General features: G+C 36.1%; 1 protein-coding gene across 3 annotated transcripts in view; it reads right to left on the reverse strand.

The window, feature by feature from the left end:
• Positions 1–294: 294 nt before the first annotated feature.
• NLGN4X (neuroligin 4 X-linked) overlaps positions 295–16,229 on the reverse strand; it is a 160,515-nt gene continuing 144,580 nt past the window's right edge. For all 3 annotated transcript variants that reach the window (XM_056501053.1, XM_056501049.1, XM_056501060.1), the window contains 3 exons: positions 13,147–13,332; positions 10,443–11,232; positions 295–3,084 (listed from right to left, as the gene is read on the reverse strand). In XM_056501053.1, the coding sequence (XP_056357028.1) occupies positions 2,235–3,084; positions 10,443–11,232; positions 13,147–13,332 (1,826 nt within the window). In that variant the 3' untranslated portion in view covers positions 295–2,234. The remainder of the gene's footprint in view (positions 3,085–10,442; positions 11,233–13,146; positions 13,333–16,229) is intronic.

Here is a 16,229-nt window from a genome sequence, read left to right on the forward strand (position 1 = left end):
GTGAAAAAAACAAAACAATTTTCCATTTTCTATTAGTTGTACTTTGGGATTTCTGCTTCATCACATTCCAACCTGACCTCCCAGGTCAGATTTATAGCACATTTACTACAGATAAAGGATTATATCAGCCACATGTTGCATTTTTATCATGTCATCAACTTTTTATTTCTTTCCTTCAGAATTTGCTTTACTGCCTGCTACAACAAAGAGCTGTGCAGATGAATCGACCTCAGTGAATAACCTTGTCTTTGATTTTATTTGTAGGGGTGACTATTTCAAGGTATTTTATTAGAAAACAAAAAGTGTAGAAAACAAGAAGAGGTACAAGGCATCTTGTGTTAATCATTATGGGACACATGATATAGATGCAGTTTAGTTGTGAATTAATAATAGAAAATACATCTGGGATAGTCACGTTCAAGTGCAGACCAATTTGTTCAAAGATCTTTGGTTACTATCTCTCAATGATGGAGTAACTTTCAAAGACAAAATATAAAGCAATCTTCATCTGCAAAAACTATTTTCTAGCTTTTTCACATTCAAATCAGTTGTTTGAATCAAACTGCAAAGTTACTTTGATAGCTCTGCTTGGCCCCTGTTTTTCTAGTGAAGGAAAGGCAGAAGTGAATATCCAGCTAATAATTTTGCCTTTCCCGAGAGTGATGCTCTCTGAGATTTTCAGTTTTGTTCATTTGCAGAGCAGCTGAGGATTTCTCTGCTTCTCTCTCCATAATGCTGACTGACTGTGGGACTGCTGTGCAATGAATCAGCAAATGAGATTTTTCTGACAGGTGCACTCTCATGCGCAAAACAAGATACTGGGCTGAGAAGTTCTTTACATACTCATCACTCTGAACAGTTTGAAAAACAGCCAGCCAACCAACCCTGCATTTCCCAACTTTCAAATTGTAGTTTTATTTTGTTTAGCAATGCTGAGGAGGTGCTATCTCAGCTGAGATTCCACTGCAACTGCTGGTGAATATAGAGCTAGTTTTCCTTGAAGAAGGCTGACCAAACACAGGCTTTCATTGCTTTTGTCAGGGCACAAAACTCTTCCTAATGTATCACAATAACCAAGAACTACAAACTGGACTCCAAATATATATTATTGGATATTTCTTGGTTCAGTTCAACAAGCTTAAAATAGTAATTATTTTCTTTTGTATTTTTTCTCTTTGTTTTCCAATCCATTGCTTTGTTGGAATTTAACAAAGGCTAACACAAAATTAAATTATAGAAAAAATGTTTCAGAAAAGAACGACAATCTCCTATGAATACTTTAACATGCACTAGTGTAACCTGTAAGAGAAAATACGCAGGTCACACAGACAACTGTATCCTTTGCATGACACCATGGCCTCATATAAATGAAACATGTTAGAAAAAACTCATGGTTTTTGTTAACCACTAGTAATTAAGAAGAAATTCCTCCTTTGGTCTTGGAGGAAACAGAGGTCATATGACTAATGTATATACACATAGGTCACAATTGAATGCACAATCTTTCTAAAAGCTCTTTTCAAACTGAAAACATCAATAAAAGCTGCTTCTTTTTTCATTTGTTTTTAAACTCACGGCTATGTACATTTTTACAAAGTTTCTTTAAATATAGTTCAGGCTGGCAAGTCATCTCTGCACAGAACTATACGTATTTTACTGCATAGTCAGTCCTCCTCTTTTTTTTTTTTTCATTTTTGTTTTTAGTAATAAAATTCTATTTTCCCCATCTGAATTACAGCTTCATATGCTGGGTAAAAGCCCATGGTGATGTCTTTGTTTTATCAATGGCCATTCATGGTATGGCACATAAAGAATCTTTTTTATAATTTTATTTATTAAAAAAAAAACCAAACCAAAACACCTGTACAGTCACTGGCTCTGTGTTCCAGAAGACTCTGCTTTGCTTGTTACACTAAAAACACCATTCTAAATTACTTCTTCTGCCTTAACTTTCAATCAAAGTAGCTGAGATCTTAAAGCAGTATTGTAACAGCAATGTACACTTTTCACATTTCACAGGGCTTGTAGCTGATCTTTAACATCAGTGAGTTTCTGTGGGAAGGATCAGTAAGAAAATAATGACTGTCCTTCTCTTTTACTTATTTTTACTTTCGATTTTGACAAGGTGTTCAATGGATGGTATATAACTTTTTCCTCTTCTTTTTTTTTTTCTTTTTTTTTTCTTTTTTTCTTTCTTCCAAGTGGCTTGCGAGGGTAGATGGGGAAGGGCTGAGCTATACCCTAGTGGTTGAATGTCCATGGGGCAAATTTGTACTGTTTTGTCCTCCACTGAAGGTGTTGAAAGTATGCAAAGGCTGCATTCCTGTTAATGTGTTTGGAATCATGGTTATGGTGTTGGGTGTCATTAGCGGGATGTCATCTGGGGACCTTCTCAAAGTGAGCGTGTAGTCAGGTGGACAGGTGAGTCTCAGGGTGTCGTGGGCCTGCAGCGACTCACACTCGTGGTCATGTTCCAGCTGCTTCATCTGCAAGGACATGATCTCTTCATTCTGTATGTGTGCTATGTCGTTGGTGGTGTTCCTCTGCGGGCTGGGGCGCCTGTGAGTCTCATGACGCCGCTTGTCCTTCTTGTAATATAATGCAGCAAAGGCTAAAATATTGAGGAACAGCAAGGAGGCCCCCACAGCAATGGTGACGCTCAGCTCTGTGGAATAATCTCTCTTGTTTTCTATCAGAACTGTCGTATCCTCTGGAGCTGTTTTATGGGTGTCTTTTGAGTGCTTGGGATTGTTGGCAGGCGTCATTGCTGGGCGTTTGGTGGCTGGCCACAATTTACCAGGAGAACGGCGGGTCACATAGGGAAAGGAGGTCATGTCAGGAGGGGGGACTTTAGTTGTTGTGGAAACATACTGAAATATTTCATTCAGGTTGTGAAGGTGTGGGACGAGCTCCAACCAGAAAGCAACTTTTGTTGCTCGATAGTGATCGCGGACTCGGGGTTTCAGGCCGATATGCAAATAAAGCTGGTCTTTGGGATTGTATTTGGACCAGGCCACTTCTTCAAAGCGGTTGGGCTTTGTGTGGATGAACTTTGTGTCCTGCGGAACAGGCTGGTTTGGGTCTCTAAAAAAAAATAAAACCAGACAATATTACAGTCATTAACTTTCCCACAAAAAATATAAAACAAAACAAAAGCAAACAAACACCAAACCCTCTCAATCTTACAGTTAATATTTATCCAATACTTACAGGAATCTAAAAGCAAAAGCTAAAAATACACTCCCTAACTAAAAAAACGCTGTTAATAAATAATCAAAATAAAATTATTTACTGTACAGAGCATCTCTGATACCACAATATTTTTTAACATGAAAATGCAGAAATCATAAAGGTCATCTGAAGGTCTGTGATTCATTATCATTCTTCAAGGTGTGTGTCTTAGAGAGATAGCATCTTAAAGAAGTACTAACTACCTCTTACCATAGTAAATGTGTAGGTTCAACCCTTCTCCAGGTTTAGCACTAGCTTTCTCATTTAAGGTACCACTACTTCCACTTCTGTAAGTAGCAAATATGGGCATCTAAGCCCTACTGCAATATTGGGAGCTCTTGTGAACCTACAAAAGTATACTTGCTGTGAATATTACAAAGAAAAAAAACTCTTCAAAAACTGAAGTACCAGGGCTAATACATGTACCTGGCAACCATTTCTGCTTGTTTTGTTTTATTGAGCTCTTAGCCCTCCTGTATTTAAGTATCTACTTGGGGAAAAAAACCCTTTGAACTATCTTTGTGTCATAAATCTTTTCATCATTTCCACTAGCAGATGACTATTTGCACATTCTATGTGATCATTGCTATGAACACCACTGTGTTTGGTGGCCAAAGGACAATGAGCCTTAACTGAGATGAGAAATATTTTAGTCGAGATCAACCAATTTTATAGTCCTTAAGTGGTACTAGAGATAAGAGTAGTACACAAGTCAGAGACAATTTCAAAATTGGCAAGCCAATTTTTTTTTTCTTACAGGTTCAGAATAAAGACAAACAAATGCCACAAAAAACATTTAGATATGGTTAATATATGCATATCCTTATAATTTTAGTAAAATTTAAATAAATAGCATGAAAGCATACAGAAAGTTTAAATTGCTAGTACTAAGTTTCATGTTATGTTGCACATTAATTTGGATCATCTCTTCTAGCAATGAGTACTTTCTGGAACTTTCTGATATATTACACAGAGAGTACATTATTTATTTCCTGTGTATTATTCAGAACTTTCCATTCTCCTTTTTATTCATTCATATGCATTGACTTATTTCCTGTGAAAACAATGCTAATATTTTCCTTTTCTTCCAAACAATATCTTCTGTGAATCTAATAGCCTACTTCAACATTCCTTTGCTGTACATAAAGTGCTATTTCTTAGTTCTTAAATGAGACAAGTAATTTGACTTTAATAATCTTATGATATCTGTATTCTTTCTTACCTGAAAGAATGTATCTTTTTTTTTGAGAGAGAAAAGAAAAATTGTTTTTCTATATAGTTCTGGTATTTTGGCTTACATATGCTTGTGGTTTCAGTGTTTGGATTTTTTTGGGGTGATTTATTGTGCTGAAATTTTTTTTAAATGTTGAAATATATCTAATCCTTCCAATTTCAATAAGATACAAAATAGGGGTTCTGGCACAAAATCTTGTGTTGTTCCCCCTTGCTGTTCTGATTCACATCCCAAAAGACTCTAGGAATGGTACTAGAGAGAACTGATTCCTTAAGTTAGCTCTTGTAAATGAGTTTCATTTCATACACAGTAGAGGAGACAAATAAGATGAGCACTCACTTTAAAAAATAGCCAAGCTGAACATGCACTTTGAAAATTTGTAGTGATCCTATAAAAATTATTACTATCATCATAGATGATTATTTTAGCAAATAGCATTTTTTTAAATTAGCATTATCACTGTGGTCCCTTCCAACCTTACCCATTTTGTATCCTGCGATTCCCTTCCCCTACAAAACAAGTAAATATCAGCCTCCTTTTACCTCTCTTCCATCCTCTACTTCCATCTGTCATTTTTAACTATATTTACTGGGAGCAGCCAATTATGCTGCCACCTCCTCCAAATACAAGAGAAAAAATAACATTAAATGAGTCTGAGCTTGTGTTTGAATATTTGTTTACACGGCTCTATGTGGGCTTGAAGTTGTCCATTGAAACAAGAAAAAAAAAAATCAGTCATGCCTACAGACAAGTAATTTATTTGCTGAGAATATCAGAGCTCTGCCATTGACATCAACTCTACAGTTGATCACTTAAAAAATGAATAAAATGCTCTGAATATTCTCTATGAATTTGGAAGACATATCTAAACTATTTTGTTTTTTTGGTTTTTTTTTTTTACAAGAAAAAGGAATAACTAAGTCCAGTCCTAAATAAAGAATCTAATAATGGCTTTAGATCTTGGTTTTATAGACCAATGATAATTTCCCAAAAATATTCAGTAGACATAAACAAGTGAATTTTTACTTTCTTTGGCCATCCTGCTATGTACACTGCAGAAAATTCATTAATGTACAACTTATGACTTGTTAAGTTTTTCTCCTGGGGTGGTAGGATAGCTTATCCTACTATGAACCATTTTCCAGTTTTATTGGTAGGCATAAAACATAGATGTACAGAAAATAATTTCTCCTATCAAATCATCTGTACAACAAAATTCTTGATCTGTTACTTCAATTTCAATTTTTGCCTTGCTTTTTAAGACTCTAACAATTCCTTTGTGTTTCTAGATGTTTTGAGACTCAAGTGTGTAATTTCATAACAAAGGCTGCCAGGAAACCCTCCTTTAGAAATCCACTGCAATCATGATGATAACAGTATAATCTGAACAATATATTTTCAGTTCTGTACTTCTTACAGTATTGGCTTTCATAGGGAGGTGATTTCTTGTTTCCCAATTTTTCAGTTGGTAGGCAGGCTTTTTTCTTCACCTGACTACTAAAACAAGATTGATGATTATTGTTATTTATTTTACTCTCTCATTACTTATTCTTACCACCTTTAGAATTCAAACAGCTTATCTATCAAAAAACATCCCCACCATGAAATGCTTGAACTTTTTTCCACGTGAAAGAAAACCACATCTTCTCTAAGGTATATTTTTGTAATGTGCAGAATAATCCCATTCCACCTGTCAATTTTTTCTCCCACTTACAGTCTGCACTAATTTTGCACAACTTAAGATGTTTTTGTATATTGTCATTCAATTCACACCTTATGAGCTGGAGATACAAAATAAAAGCATTATTTTTTTCTGAGGTGATATAAAATTAATATGCCTGCAATGGATGTTGACTGAAGAGCAGCACACATTCCTGTTCACAAGGTAGATTAGTAGCTGACCTGCAGGGCAAATGAAGGAACTGCATATTTCATATCTGATTATATTTTCATGGGAAGAAAATGGAATTAAGAAGTTTTCTCACATCTAAAATTCCTTATAAAATGATGAAACACCATTTGTGTTTTAACTACTTTGCCACAGCACTGACTGTCACTCAGGACAATGGATCTGTTATATTAGTGTATTTGAAATGTTTTAAATTTTTTGTCCTTCTCTATCTTCACTGGAGAGCAAAATGTCCTCCCAGTTACACAATATTTGTCTCCAACACTCTGAAAGGCCTCTAAATACCTTATTTTCTTTCAGTAGTACTCTTTTCCCTCTATGATAAAAAAAAATTGAAGAGACAGAAAAATTAGCTCTTCTTCAGTCTTCTGTTTATTCTTTTCATGCTGTCACAATACTAATAATGGCACAGCCATTCCTGCTTGAAGGACTGGTACACAGGCATATTTTCCCTTCCTCCTTTCCTCAGTTATCACCAGGTCCCACTGCTGCCATGCTCCCTGCCAGCTAAGGGCTAACAGCTAAGGACTTCTTAGAAAAACTGAGGAACACAAAACATAACTACACTGTTTTCTTTGACTAACACAGATTTGCCGCTGGAGACAGTTATTTCTTCAGATGAAAACATCAAAAAAAAAAAAAAAAAAAAAAAAAGCAACAGCCTCATAAAAGAGTTCACTGAGATTTGATTTGAAACTACACTAGTAATTTCAAGTTTAATAATATCTTCTATTAGAGAACCAAACTTCATACAAAACACAGACATTCTTAATAACTCATGTTTGTGCTTCAGAATCAATGGCAGCAAAATAATTCTGGAGTATTATCTGAAATTCAAAGAAAACAAGGATATATCCTCTAGACCTTATCCTTCCCAATACCAACCCATGCAGAGCTGGATGAATGGGAGCAAAAGTAGAGTACTGTAATTCCTCAAAAACAGGGCAATTTTCAGAAACCTAATAGATACTCTAACGAGAGCACAGCTTTGTATCTACTGTGTGAAACTTCAAATCCTTCTTCACAAGAGCACCACTGCCACAGCATCTATGAAGGACTGGCACACAGCCCCTCATGCTGCTCACTCTTCCCCTGCTGATGTGTCTGCAAAGGAGCAAACATGGCCCTAACAAACAGAGCACTTGGCATGTAAAATTACCATTACAGTTAGGATAGCACTACTGGAACAGACTGAAGCTCCAACTGCACCTCTTAATGAAGCTCTCACATATAATTTTGTGCATTGAGGAATTCATAACTGTATTTTCATGTAATTTTTGTATCCCAAATGTAGTATCTCATACTTACTCTGTAATAAATTGTTTTCCTATTTCTAAGGCATGTTGAAAACTTAGTTTTGAAAAGGCAAAATGAAAAACTCTTAATAATAATCATCATCATAATAAAAATGTCATATCTAGGCAGAGAGTGAAGGATTAGCAAAATGCAGCTTCCAGGCATTCATCTCAAGCACAAACTATTTGCCATTAAACACCTTAATTGCCACCTCCTATTTGCTAGCTTCAGTTAAACACAATAAAAGCCCTGTGCCCTGTGCTGTGTCTTTCACCTACTGATTTTACAAGATTGACCTGCCCTCCAAACCCAGCCTTGGCAGCAGGCCCATTAAATAATGTGTCCTTTTTTGCAATGAATGGTCTGTCATTAAGAGCCTAGCAAAGTCCATCTGAATGATGCACCATCTGAGCCATAATTATACAATAAGCACCTGGATGAAGCCTCTGTGGGAGAGTCATAGAGATTGGAAAGTCTCAAACACATTAAAAACAAATATATGTATATATATATATATATATATATATGCCTGCAGTTTTAATCATCAAAGTTTCCCTACAGGGAAATGCAAAATAATAAAATCTTTCAGTTAAAAGATTTTTTTTTTGTGTTGCCATGGGTACAAACACAAAACAAGACAAATTCTATCATAATAAGGATGGGAAATGCTCAATAAAAAATAGGGAGGGGTAAAGAATCAAAGTAAAGCCTCCAGCAATGCAATTTTGAACTGTATCACTCATCTTGAGAGCTGAAGGATCAGAGATTCCAGATTGTGAGTGAATGAGCAGAGTGAACAGTTACCCCAGAGATCCCATTGCTCTGGGCTTGAGCTACTAACAACCTTTGCCTTTCTGTTTGAGGAACTAGAGGTGTAGAACAAATGTAACCTTAAAATATTATTTGCCTCCAAGTATTCACTTTTACTGTTCAGAACAATTAATCATTGTTCACCCAAACAAAGAAAAGACCCCATCAAGAGAATACATATTGTGCTGCTCTTTTCCTTTCCTTTGAAAACTGAAATTTTACAGCTAGAGGTCATTTCTAATGACATATATTTCAGATTGCCTATACAGGAGTGAGTCTGTAATAGAATATATACCCCATTCATGTCTCATCAGCAATGGGAAAGTTTCAGAAATTACTAATAGCACTCCCAAAATACCTATTTTTGCCTTTAGGTATAATATGACAATGGCTTTATAACCAGAGAACTGGGTATAGCCTGCTGAAATTAGTTTTCAAGTAGCAACAGCTGAAAACTGCTTGAAATGATGAGTAACGGTGGCAGCTGGGATTGTGAGAAACTCCTGTCGGGCTCAAAAACTGCTAAAATACAACTTCTTAATCTGCAGGGAAGAGTCATAAAGGAATTGCAAACAATAGTGAGACTATGGAGGTCTTGCATCTCCATAATAATTCCAATGAGGTATATTTGTGGCTCTGAAGTCCTCTATGTCTGTGACATTTCATTTACCAGAATAAAGACGAGCTGATGGTATCATCATCTCTGAGCATGTGGCACAGCCATCACGCATCATTGCCTGTCCATAAACCAAGATTTCATCACAAAGTTGGCCCATCCCAGTACTGATGACTTCCTCTTGCCAAATACATCTAAATATTACAGGGTCCATTCACTTTTATCACTGATCTCCAGGGCTGCTGCTTGCTTTTGTACCTGTTTGTCTGATACGCAGATTTTTTTTCCCTTGTAAATTGACCTGAAGCATTTGATTGGTTTTTACTCACTTTATGCTTGAGGTTCTTGTTAAGACTGCAAAATCTCTCACCCTTGAACGTCATTTAGATTCATGGATAGCTACAAGGGCTGCTAAAGCCTCTGAGTGTTTCACAATAGGCATCTGAGCTTTTCTTATATAGCTGCACACCGTTCACTGCAGTGCAATAAAGCTGCAGTTTCCAGAGCCCAATCCTGCCATTAAACATTCAGGGGAAAAGATTTACAGCCCCTTTGTGCCACAAGTATCTTTGTTTTAATTCAGTACTGAAGACTCAAGGTTAACAAAAAAAAGCCCTTGCTGCTGAAGTCAAACACTGCAATACTCTTTAAAGGAATGTTATAGGAAGAGAACAGAATTTATTAATACTGCTCACAGATTAAGCTGCTTTGAGGGTTGTTTCCTTGATGTTTACAACTCTATTTCAGCAAAATATCGATGTCTTTAATTTGTTTTGTAAGCAGAATTAGTTTAATTTTTTAACTTTCTCAAGGCAAAATTTGTATCTGAGTCTCTTCTTCATTCTAGTCAAGTACTTATTATTGCCATTAAAGCCCTCAGAGGGAAAAAAATTTCCAGTGTCTGCCTTTCTGTTGTAATTCCTCCCTGAGTCCTCATTCCTGTGAAGGTCGCTGAAAAACAAGAACTTCCTTTCTTTTGTAGCAGATAAGTGCTATCTGCCTGACAGTTCCTTCTTCAAGTAGCAGACATGTTGCCTCTGATTTTTCAGTATCTTAGTGAGCCACCTTTTCCCTGAGACATGCTTTTTGTCTTTGTAATTGTCCTATTTTTTAAACACAAAAATACAGTGTGTTATTATTCTCATTGAGCTACTGAAAGAAAATAGTTTGAGGGAACACACTAATTAAAAACCTATTAAATATGAATAAGACTCATTTCCCTCCTATGTTAACACAAATATTTCTATACTACTACTTCAGAATCAGATTTTGAGGCCACTGGAATGGGATACTGACTATTTTAGAAGTATGCTATCAACAAAATGATTGCTAGGGGTCACACTTACCCAGTTTTGGCAAAGTTAGTCCAGTATGTCATAACCACTGCACTGAGCATGACATCATTCTTGGAAAAGTTGCAGTTGAACAGTTCTGTGGGACCAATCATAGGAATCCCAAACACGTAAGGGACTTCATCACCATGAGCTGAATCAGCCCAGCTGGGTTTCATTTCACTTTGGCAATGATGATAAAATGCATAGAAATATGTTGGAGATCCATACTGGGCATGCAGGTCAGCCGTGGCAACAGCTGGAGCAACCCACTGGTGGTCTGTAAAAAGAGCAACCAGGGTCTTCCGTCTTGTTTCGGGGTTTTCTTTGTCTGCCCAGTCAGTGTACATGAACTTAATGGTCTCTCGCAGTGTGTCTTTCCCTTCTGGATAGCCATACAGATTGTCCACAAAATTGGAGACAGAAAAGTCAAAATCGTTGGGAGAAACACCATCTTCATTGTCTACAATGCCATCCACAAATTTTAAACCTTCCCCTTGATTCACACCCAGCATTATATCATAGTTAAGGAATTCCCCTTGCTCCATTAGGATCTGAGGGTCATCTGGAATCACGTCTCCATCTATCACAGGCCCAAAGGCAATGTGGTACGTGGCTGGGGTGATGGTCTGTTGAATGAGCTCTTTGTAATTCTTATTCCGCAGACATTCAACCAAATCAGTGGTATCCAGCATGTCGCAGCCCACTTTATCTGCCAATATCCGAGTGTACTTGGCAGGCTGATAGTTCACTGCCCAGCTGGACAGGGCTGTTCCACTCTGTATGATTGCCTTTTGGAATAAACCTGCAGGTGCAAATTGTTTAAATACAGATCCAATTAGATATTAAAAAAAAAAAAAAAATAGATATATAAATTTTAAAAAATGAGAAATATTTCTTACTAAGGAAACAAAACTTTGATTATAGCATCCCTAAAGGATGCATACAATGAAATTTTGAATCAATTTCCATAGATCCTACTCACTGGTACCTTTTTATGCTATGTAGAACAGGCTACTAATTAAAATTTTTCATGTTCTTGATTCTCACACTCACAAAGCATGAAGGTTTCAGGTTACTGTTTTACAAACAAAGCTCATTCCTGTCCTGCAGTTTTCTTGTGTCTTTGATGGAAGTCCTCTGGCTTTACCACGTTTGCAGTCCTGTGAAAATTTCTTTGAAAGACTGGCAGCTAAAAGCAATCATATGCTCTTTGCCATGTAAATGACACTAAAAATGTGCCTTTCAGTAGTTTAAAGGTCAAATGAAAATTACATGTTCTCATTTCCTTCACAAAAGCTGTGCATCATAATAACTTGAAAAAACCTGCTCTATTAAAAGCAATTTCATATGTTTGAATCTTCCACTCTGATATTTTTTATTTACCATTTAATTTTTAAAATTATTATTGTGTATATATGTTAGCACTGCCTATATGTTGAACTGTGTGTGGGTGTGTAATCCTGCCTATATGTTGAATTAATACATATTTAAATTGTTTTGTAAGAGAGTAAGATGATATTCAGTGGTTCTTTCTGGTTGTTTTATATATACTAATATAAAGAGAAATTAAAATCCAGTCTGAAGAGCTTCTTTTTTTAAAGCGCTGAAAGGCAAGGGGAGCTTACTGGTGAATCTGCCCCATCTGTTTGGTTTTTTTTGGCAAGACCACTAAAATGGCTTATTTTATATTTAAAATTAAATACTTGGGTGTCTTCTACACATGGTTTCTACCGTCAAGTTCTCAAAATGCAAAATACAGTAAGGGCTACAAAAGCATTAAAAAGTTGGGTTTTTGTTGATATAGCTTTGAAGCTGATTACTGAATACACACACTACAAAATTTCAATTATTTGATCAATTAAGTTTTTCATAGTTCCATCTGCTTGATTTTGGCATGGCTTGCTCAACAGTTATTCACTCAAATTTTATTTGTACCAATAGACTGAATTGTCAGGCATAATTCTATGTATTTCAAAATCAGGTGTGTTTTCCAGCCTCCCTGCCATGTTCTGGCTACTGCTTATCTGTTACAATTTTCTGTCTGTTTTAATGAGATAGAAAGGGCATGGATTAATAAATATAATAGATATTTTGTTGTTGTCTTTTATCAGGTCTTTGTAGATTTGGTCTTATCACCAGGAACATTTATAGTTCAAAACTGGTGCTGTACATTCTTGGAGTTTGGGTTTGGGTTTTTTTGGAGGGTGAAGTGTTGAGGGTAGAAATCCCACATCTCACTTACCAAAATCTTAAGAACACTGTGTGGGATCACACAGTATTTGTGGGAAGTTAAATACAGTTTTACAAAGGCTCAGTTATATTTTTACTTAGTAAGAAAGCATCTATATATGTTGGAAGTGCAGCCAAGAGCGTACAAAAAAATCAAAAAGGTCATTGCTCTTTTCCATTTTACTTAGGGCAAATTCTTTGATAGAAGAGCCAGTGGAATCTGTTGATAAAGCTAGAAAAAGTATATTGCCCATGGCATTTGTTACATGAGATTTATGCTGTAATAGCATTTAGTTTTCCTTACAAATATATTTATGTTTACAGTACAAGTTACTAATACAAATCCAGAATTCTATCTAGTAGGTATTTTACAAAAACTACAGACCTCATGGAATTCTAATTCAGCCTTTCTTGTTTGGCACTTTCTCTACATTTTAACATTAAATAAAAACCAAAACAAAATATACTTTGCCTGGAGGATAGTTACCTTCTGAATAGTGGGAGAGTGTCAGGAGACTGACACAGGAAGCTCCTGCCCCAGATCCAAAAATAGTAACTCTCTTCGGGTCTCCTCCAAAAGATCCAATATTTTCTTCAATCCAACGTAAAGCTTGGATTTGGTCAAGCAATCCATAATTGCCTTTTGCAGCTTGGTCACCAGTACTTAAAAAACCTATAAGGCAAAACCCCATAATTTTAGTTCACCAGATATAGAGTTAGCTACAGGGTGTCTACATATTTAAAACACATCTTCCCATCTTTTCATCTTCTGTGCTTTTTTTTTTTTTTTTTCTTATTTTTAAAGGTCATAGTCCTAGTTAAATGTCTCCAGTGCAAGCAGAAAAACTCATTCTGATTGCTGTTTAGCTTTGTTTGTTTTTCCCTACATCAGAGGTCCCATTTACGAAGAATCACTATTTCCTTTTTGAAATATTTCTGTAACAATGCAACGATGTAGAAAGAAGATTTTAAACATTTTGTCACTGCATGTAAGTCGGGCACAGAATCCTTGGAAACCATTTTTGGGCAAAGATGTGAGATATCCAGTCTATGACTGAGAGCAACATTCCCTAACACATTAATTAAAATACTTCTTACCAAAATTGTCCTGAAGTACATAGCTCTTTCAATTTCTGTACTTGTGATATGGATAAATGTACCCAGAAATATTAAAAAAAAAAAAAAAAAAAAAAAAGGTTAAAGTAAATAGTTAAAGGAACATGAATAAGCCTAGGAAAAAAAATTACACTTCAATTTCACAGAGCATATTTATTAGGAAGATAGCAGGTAAATCCATGGCAATATAGCCTTTGGTGGGGAGATTTTATCTGAACAAATCAGGTCTTGTCTTTCTCTTTGGAAATTGCAGGAAAACCTGTGCTGCTGTTTTTTGTTCCTGTACTGTGGTTATCAGATTCTAGAAAAAAAGCATGACACGTTTGCTTCTTGTCTTGCAACTGAGAACAAAATGACCATAAGATTAGAACTGAGATTAATTTTTGTTTTTTGAACCCAGCTAAGGAGAAACATTGCAGTTATCCCTCCAGCCTATCATTCACAGTTAAGACCTTTTGCTATGTCCAAATTACCTCATTGAGCCATGTACTCACAGTCCTCTCTTTAACTTCCACAGACATTTTACTGTTAGACAACTGCAAAATCAGAAGTCTATTCGAAATACCTTACAGCATATGGAAGTTTTCAGATGGATATTACTGGTTTAGGCACCAGTGACAGCTGTCAAAGACAAAACAAGGACATGGATGGCAGGTTTCTTCCATAGAATTATCAGTTCAGAAAAATTTGCTAGAAGGGGGACCCCGGCCTCAGGAGATCTGTGGTTTGGTGCAGTTTGAAATGAGAGAGTCTGTCACCATAAACCACCTGAGGCTGCTGTAACAAGACCTCCATGCTCCTGACTGGAAGGTGAGTCAGGTCCCTAGGGGAAAAAAGACCTTGCAGTACATTTCCCAGGCTTTGGCAAAGGGGAATAGTTCTCTTTGCACTGGCTGTATTAATTATTTTGCTGATAGGAAGAATGAAAATACACATGGTAGAAGGTATACACAATATGGACGAAGTAGAATGCAAATCATATCCATATTGCTAAATAACATTTGATTAAAATTTTTATTTAAAAGTCCCTACTAATGGCAAGCATAGTCATAGGAATGGCAGTACTTTATTTTCTCAGCTATACAAATGGAGAAAAAATAAACAAACTATTAATCCATAATTACCTCACTATTTTTTAACAGATGTGTTTTTCTCTTTTTTCACATGCCTTTATTATCTTTTTTAAGCCTGTCAAAGAAAGAATAATCTAGTTGCTGGCTTTGTTGCTGCAGCTCACTGCAATATTCTATAATTAAGGCTTTATTCAATCAGAACTATGACATCCATTGGATAAAGAGAGTGTTGTAACCTTTAAAGCAGGATGGTAATTAATATTCAGAGCCTAAACCTGTCTTAGTTCTACTAGCAGCATCAAACTAAAGCTGTTTGAACTTTGTAATTTTGAATCCTTACCAAATGTACTAAAAGGTGAACTGGATAGACCTGCAGTCAATGAATATCTAATGTTCAACAGATGAAGATTTTTATTATTTTTTCCACAGTTGTCTGCTGATTCTCATTAACTGCAAGAACAAATTTTCTTAATTTAAAAGCTAATCACTATGTCAAAGAGTCAGCCTCACATTACACAAACTGAATTCATAAATCCGTCTTTTCTTGACGAGGATATATTTTCTTTCATGCTCCAAATATTTCTTCAAAGCTATTTCTTCAGGCAAATAGTAACTATTTATCCAGAAATACACAACACTAAGAGGTTTTTTGGCTTTTTACCATTTTACTTTGGTGAAGAGAAAAAATGCTTCTTCAAACTAAAGTTCCTGAAATAATTGTTTTTATTTTTCTCTGACTCTATGAAGGAAAGCATTCAAGAAAAAAATCAAGTTTTAAACTACTAAATAGAAATAGTCAAGGAGAAAAAGATTACAAATGGAAATTAGTGGGAATTTTCCTTTTCAACAACTTTTAAAAATGAGTGTACTCAAAAGCTGCCTGCTGCCACTTGCACTGTTTTGATAATGCAGCAAAGATGCAAAGCTACATACAAGGCTCCTTTAGATCCCATTAGACAAAAAGAAATCCCTTGTTCTATCTTTATAGTTGGTTTTCCCATATGCTACAGAAATCTTGCTGAGTTACCAAACCCCAACATGATAGTGGTGATATTTCCCCCTTACTGCTAAAACGTTATGCAAGGACCCACAGGGACAAGTGGAAGAGAAAAATATCTATAAAATCCACCCAAAGAGTTTCCTTTTGTTCAGGTCCAGCCTTGCCCAGTGCTTGGAGGCATCCCTACACTAGCACAGCTGGCACACCTTCAAGAGTCATGTAAAGAGAGCAGGTGGATTGCCTGCCCACTGTACATATTTCATGTACTTCATTTTACCAGGACCAAGCTACTGTCTGGTCCATGGGCTGAATGAATGACTTCTCTTGGACACAGGGCACAAGGGGCAGGACATCTTCCAGCTGAGGCTCACCTGGAAGGGC

Source organism: Oenanthe melanoleuca, chromosome 1 (genome assembly GCF_029582105.1).
Source record: "Oenanthe melanoleuca isolate GR-GAL-2019-014 chromosome 1, OMel1.0, whole genome shotgun sequence".
NCBI lineage: Eukaryota > Metazoa > Chordata > Aves > Passeriformes > Muscicapidae > Oenanthe > Oenanthe melanoleuca.